This window comes from Choloepus didactylus, chromosome 5, assembly GCF_015220235.1.
Source record: "Choloepus didactylus isolate mChoDid1 chromosome 5, mChoDid1.pri, whole genome shotgun sequence".
Classification (NCBI taxonomy): domain Eukaryota; kingdom Metazoa; phylum Chordata; class Mammalia; order Pilosa; family Megalonychidae; genus Choloepus; species Choloepus didactylus.
Genome location: NC_051311.1, coordinates 88,437,632 through 88,444,449, shown reverse-complemented (window position 1 = coordinate 88,444,449; position 6,818 = coordinate 88,437,632). Strand labels below are relative to the sequence as shown.

General features: G+C 42.9%; 1 protein-coding gene across 1 annotated transcript; it reads left to right on the top strand.

Annotated features, from left to right (window-relative positions):
- The first annotated feature begins 666 nt into the window (after positions 1–666).
- Positions 667–4,480, top strand: LOC119534254 (GDNF-inducible zinc finger protein 1-like). Its single transcript, XM_037836400.1, is given in 3 exon segments — positions 667–834; positions 891–2,801; positions 2,804–4,480. Coding segments are annotated over 2 exon segments (2,097 nt in total). The 5' UTR covers positions 667–834; positions 891–1,009; the 3' UTR covers positions 3,109–4,480.
- Positions 4,481–6,818: the final 2,338 nt, after the last annotated feature.

The following is a 6,818-nucleotide window of genomic DNA, read 5'->3' as shown; positions in this document are numbered from 1 at the left end:
AAACACAGCTCAGCTCCCAGCCAGACTACCAGACTACCAGACTACCATAAAATGTCATACTAAAAGCCTGATTATCTCAGTTCTTGTTACCAGATACACCATATCTGGCTTTCAACATAAAAATTACAAAGCATACTAAAAGGCAAAAAATAGTCTGAAGACACAGGGCACACATCCAAACCAGACTCAGATATAGCAGAGATTTGGGGATTATGGGAGCAGGGATTTAAAATACTTATGATTACTATGTTAAGGGCTCTAATGGAAGAAGCAGACAACATGCAAGAAAAGATGGGTAATGTAAGCAGATAGATGGAGACTCGAAGAAAGAAAAAAATCCCTTTACCTATACAGGAACAAAGATTAGAGTTACATCAGATTTCTCTTTAGAAACGATGCAAGCAAGAAGAGAGTGGAGTGAAAGATTTAGTTTTAAAAGGAAAAAGCCCGAGTTCCCTGGCCGGATCTAGGCTGACGCGCGGCGGCCCCGCAGTGAGGTGAGGGGGCAAGGACGGCGCCCCGAGCTCCGCCTCCCGGCTCTCCTCGGCTGCGGGGCCGCGGCGCTCGCAGCTGGGAAGCGGCGGGCCGGTCGGGCGGTGCTATCCCGGAGGCCTCCCCGGAGGCGTAGGCCCTTCGCCTGCCCTGAAGCCTTCTCAGAGGAGCGGGGCCTGGCCGGAGGAGCAGGGCCTCCCTGAAGCCTGCCCGGAGGACTCGGGCGCGTCCGGCGAGCGGAGTCCACGCGGGTGCACAGTGCATGCCTGCGTCGGAGAAGCAGAAGACGGATTTCCGAGGCCGTCGACGTCAGCCTGAGGAGTGGACTTGGCTGTGGCAGGAGCCGGAAGTATTCTTGTCGCCATGATCAATGCATTCTCGCCCTGTAATCCAGCAAGATAGGAAATCGGGTTCAGAAACCACTTCATCGACTGTCACGCTGCGTCTGCGCACGGTGCCCTGTCGACAGAGGTTTGGGGAAGTCAGAAGGCTGGTGCTGTTTCTAGAAAGCAGAAAGATGGAAAGTGGTGCAGTTCTGCTGGAATCCAAATCCTCACCATTGAACCTTTTGAATGAAATGCATCAGCTCCGTCTTCTTGGTCACCTGTGTGATGTGACTGTCAGCGTGGAATATCAGGGTGTCCGGGAAGAATTTATGGCCCATAAAGCTGTGCTGGCAGCCACTAGCAAGTTCTTCAAGGAAATGTTCCTTAATGAAAAAACCATGGACGGCACCAGGACTAATGTCTACTTAAATGAAGTGCAAGTTGTTGACTTTGCTTCATTTCTTGAGTTTGTCTACACAGCAAAGGTACAGGTAGAAGAAGATCGGGTGCAGCGAATGTTGGAAATGGCTGAAAAGCTAAAATGTTTGGACTTGTCGGAGACTTGTTTTCAATTAAAGAAACAGATGTTAGAATCAGTCCTTTTGGAGTTGCAGAATTTCTCAGAGTCTCAGGAGACAGAAGCAAGCAGTGGCTCCCAAGTCATCATTGTTCCTGACCCTAGGACCAATGCAGCCATGGACGGGCCTCACTCCAATGGCCTTCTGGAGTCCTCGGATTACCCGGTAGAGAGAATCAGCAATGGCATGTTGCCAGCTATGCCACCGAGGAAGTCCAAGGAGAAACTCGACAAGAAAAAAGATATAGTTAAGCCTCTCTACCCTAAAATCAGGCGAGCCAGTGGAAGGCTGGCTGGAAGAAAGGTGTTTGTAGAAATCCCTAAAAAGAAATACACAAGAAGACTCCGAGAGCAGCAGAAGAGTGCTGAGGATGACATGGGGGAATACAAGTGTCCACAAGACCAAAGCCCAGATAATGTGGGAACAGAGGTGGAGCCAGTTATGAAAAATGTGAATCCCAAAAACGAGGAGGGCAGTGCCGGTGTTGAGTTGGACAGAGTGCTGCAAAAGGCAGGGGAGGAGGAGGACGAGGATGAGGAGGACGAGGAGGGGGATAAGAAGAAGAGCAATTTTCAATGCACGACCTGCGAGAAAGCGTTTCTGTATGAGAAAAGCTTCCTGAAGCACATCCAGCACCGCCACGGCGTTGCTGCTGAGGTGGTCTACCGCTGCGATACCTGTGGGCAGACCTTTGCCAACCGCTGCAACCTCAAGGGCCACCAGCGCCACGTGCACAGTAGCGAGCGCCACTTTCCTTGCGAGCTGTGCGGGAAGAAGTTCAAGAGGAAGAAGGACGTGAAGCGGCACGTGCTGCAGGTGCACGAGGGGGGCGGGGAGCGGCACCACTGCCAGCAATGCGGCAAGGGCCTGAGCTCCAAGGCGGCGCTGCGGCTGCACGAGCGTACACACACCGGGGACAAGCCCTACGGCTGCACCGAGTGCGAGGCCAGGTTCTCGCAGCCCTCAGCCCTCAAGACCCACATGAGAATTCATACAGGGGAAAAACCTTTTGTCTGTGATGAATGTGGTGCAAGATTCACTCAGAACCACATGCTGATTTATCATAAAAGGTGTCACACAGGTGAAAGACCTTTTATGTGTGAAACATGTGGCAAAAGTTTTGCTTCTAAAGAATATTTAAAACATCACAATAGAATCCATACTGGATCCAAACCCTTTAAATGTGAAGTTTGTTTCAGGACTTTTGCCCAGCGGAATTCACTTTACCAGCATATTAAAGTCCATACAGGGGAACGTCCCTACTGTTGTGACCAGTGTGGTAAGCAGTTCACCCAGCTCAACGCCCTCCAGCGCCACCATCGGATACACACGGGTGAGAAGCCGTTCATGTGTAACGCGTGTGGACGGACCTTCACTGACAAGTCCACTCTCCGGCGGCATACCTCAATGGCTCACCCAAGAACAATGAGGGACACAAGACTGAACAGCCTGATGAAGAGTATGTGCCACCTAGACTTCCGGATAAATTGCTGTCCTTTGCAGAAAACGGCCATTTTCATCACCTGGCCCCAGTCCAAGGCAGCATACCAGCCGTGCAAGAGAACAGCCCTGCAGATGTGGCCTGCAAGGCAGACGACTCCATGGTGCCCCAGGACACTTTGCTTGCCACCACCATCAGTGACCTCAGTCAGCTGACGCCACAGACAGACTCAGCCCCTCCACAACTTCACTCTCTGACCAACATGGAGTAAGAGGTTGGCGTTACCTGCTAACTAGGTCCTGTACTGCCAGTCTTTGAGTGTTACAGCAATACTCAAGGTGATGCCAGTGACTGTGAAAAAGAATTGTCCATGGGCAAAGAAGATGCGGGCTAGAATGGCTTCCACAGCTTTTCCTGAATGTCTGCTAACTTGCACAACTTTATGAAAGCATTTTTAAAGCGTTCCCTTAAAAATCCTGATGTGCATGATCTCAGCTACCCTTTTATCAACAAAGGAGGCAGTTAACATAACCTCACTCAATTCTGGGGTGGATTGTATTCATTTATCTTTCTAATGCTTATCTTGATGTCTATGAAGTTTGGACAACTGCTTGAGTTAACTGTAGAGGACAGAGCACTGGTCCAGCTTGTGAACTTGCTATTACGGTCTCCCTGGTCTCTCACCCTGCCTTATCCTTCTGTGTAAGTTTATTTCCCTGATACTTCTTAAGGTATTTTTCTACCATGTCTGAGTCAAGACTGAAGTGAAACTGGGGCTGTGTATTTCCAGGATTTTCCCTATCAAATTGAAGCAAATCAGTCTGCTTTGAGGACCCTTAAATGTGACTGAAGAAATGGGTTACTGCATTCCTTTTTTTCTACTAGTTTTAGGCACTAAAAAAGGAATGGCAAATTGAAGACTTGCAAAACAGCTCAGGATAGTCTACTCACAGTACATATGCAGGTAGATTTGTCATCAAGTCAACCTTTGAAATAAGGTGTGGCAATCTGGTTTCATTCCTAAAAATCCGATTAGGTACAGGCAGTCCTACCAAAGACTGTAGCAGCAAAAGTGTATTTTTTGCAAAGAGGTGTGAAATATTAAGAGGCTTCAGGAACATTTGAAAGCTGTGTAGTCGTATCAGAATGAGGTGGTTATGGCAGATCTTAGAGCAGAGTATTGGTATTTTTGCCAGGTTTTTCTTTTTTTTTGTAATTTTCAGAGATCTAGACTTTCTCATTTCCACATATGAAGATTGACGTAGGTCAGTAATTGCCACATATTTGTTTCCTCGGGGGCATGTGTGAATATGACAGAAGAGCCGGCTCATCTTTGCGCCTTAAGAGTGACTGTGAAGAATCAGTAACTTTTGTCTCAAATGCTCCTTTGGCTGTCTCCTACTGAAATGAATTTTCCTCAGAATGAATTTGCATTGAAAAGATAATTCTCCTGTATTTGCTAAGCCTAATTTTTGGTTCTGTAACTTTGGTCTTTTGCCACATGCTTGTGAAGCACTTTCATTCACATGTAACCCTTGAACATATTAATTTAAAAAAAGAGAACCTTAAAGGACTAGCGTTCTTTTGCTCATTAGTTGCTTTTGTTTCCTACATTCTAATTTATTAAACTTGCTATGAAAACAGTTTCATTTTCTAAGACGAAGGTACTTTATCTATTCAGGATGAAGACAGCAGTACTATGCCAGAAACTAAAGGGGGGAGACATTTTTCCTAAGAGCATATTTTGTTTTAACTTGTAACGTTAAAGTAAATACTAAAGCCACCATAAACTGTTTTAGGTGCTGACATGTTTCCCACCTACTCTGGAAAACAGTAGTCCCAAAAGTAATAGGGAAAGTAATAGTCCAAAGTTATTTTCAATCCAATTATGATGTCATTATATCCTATAGTTGTGTTTATAGAACAAAAAATAGTAATTAAAACTGTCACACAACTATTTTACTCTTGGTAAGAGAAGAATGAACCTGTCCAGCTGATGTACTATTTCATGAAATAAAGTCATCTTGATGAAAAGGAATTTACATAATAGATTATTTTGTTACCTACTGAAAGAATTTTGTCTTGAATTTCTTTCTTTAGAAGTTCTATAAAAAACCGTTTGAGGTGTTAATAAATGTTTGCTTTGTAAAAGTAAAAAAAAAAAAAAAAAAAAAAAGGAAAAAGCCCACCAATCTAGAATTCTGTTTCCAGCTAAATTATCCTCCAAAAGTGAAGGAGAAATAAAGGCTTTTGCAGACAAACAAAAATTGAGGGAATTTGTTGCCAAAAGACCTATCTTGAAAGAAATGTTAAAAGTTCTTCAGAGAAAAGGAAAACTTGAACCTACAAAAAGAAAAGCATTAGAGAAGGAATCAATGACGGTAAAATAAAAAAAATAATTTTCATATTCTTAATTGAGCTAATAGATAACTATTTGCTCAAAATAATACAGCAACAAAATATTGGGTGACTATAGCTTATGGATAAGTGAAACGAATGACAGCAATGTTATAATGGATGGAAGGGAGGAATTGAGAGTAGTCTGTTATAAGGTACCTGAATTACCCATGAAGCACTATGGTATTTATTTGAAAGTGGACTCAGACCAGTTGTAGATGTATATTACAAACTCTAGGATAACCACTCAAAAAAATTTTAAGATAAGAATAACCAATATGCTAACAGAGGAGGAAAAATGGAATAATATAACAAGCTCGGTTAAAATCAGATAAAACAGAAAAAGAGGGAAAGATTTAAAAAAGGAAAAAAGAGCAAGTGCAAGGAATAGAAAACTGTTACAAACATGGTAGATATTAATCCAACTATACAAATAATCACTTTAAATGTAAATTGTCTACTTGAAAGGTGAAATCACTGCTCTCCCCCGAATGTGGGATCAGACACCCAGGAGAGTGAATCTCCCTGGCAACGTGGAATATGACTCCCAGGGAGGAATGTAGACCTGGCATCATGGGACGGAGAACATCTTCTTGACCAAAAGAGGGATGTGAAAGGAAATGAAATAAGCTTCAGTGGCAGAGAGATTCTAAAAAGAGCTGAGAGGTCACTCTGGTGGGCACTCTTATGCACAATATAGACAACCCTTTTTAGGTTCTAATGAATTGAGGTTGCTGGTGGTAGATACCTGAAACTATCAAACTACAGCCCAGAAGCCATGAATCTTGAAGAAGATTGCATAAAAATTTAGCTTATGAGGGGTGACATGGGATTGGTAAAGGCATAAGGACCACACTCCCCTTTGTCTAGTCTGTGGATGGATGAGTAGAAAAATGAGGGAAGGAAACAAACAAACAGACAAAGGCACCCAGTGTTCTTTTTTACTTTAATTGCTCTTTTTCACTTTAATTATTATTCTTGTTATTTTTGTGTGTGTGGTAATGAAGGTGTAAGGGATTGATTTTGGTGTAATGGTACTGCGAACAATTGAATGTACAATTTGTTTTGTATGACTGCATGGTATGTGAATATATCTCAACAAAATGAAAAAGAAAAGTGAATGGTCTGAATACACCAATTAATAGTTGGAGACTGACAGAGTAGATCAAAAAACCAGACTCAACTTGATGTTGTCTACAAGAAACCCACTTTAAATATAAAAAGACAGACAGATTAAAAATAAAGGAATGGAAAAGGATATGCCACGCTAACAGTAATCAAAAGAAAGATGAACTAGTTATAATAATTTCAGACAAAGCAGATTTCAGAATAATGAAAAATATCAGTGATAAAGAGGAGTATTCTATAAGAGAAAGAGGTCAATTATTCAAGAATACATAACAGTCCTTAACATGTGTGCAGCTAAAAACAGAGCATCAGAATACATGAAGCAAAAAAGGACAGAACTGCAAGGAGACATAGAAAACCCACTAATACAACTGGAAACTTCAACATTGCTTTGTCAGTCAGTGACAGATCCAGCAGGCAGAAAATCAGGAAAGATAAAGTTGAACTGAATAGTCT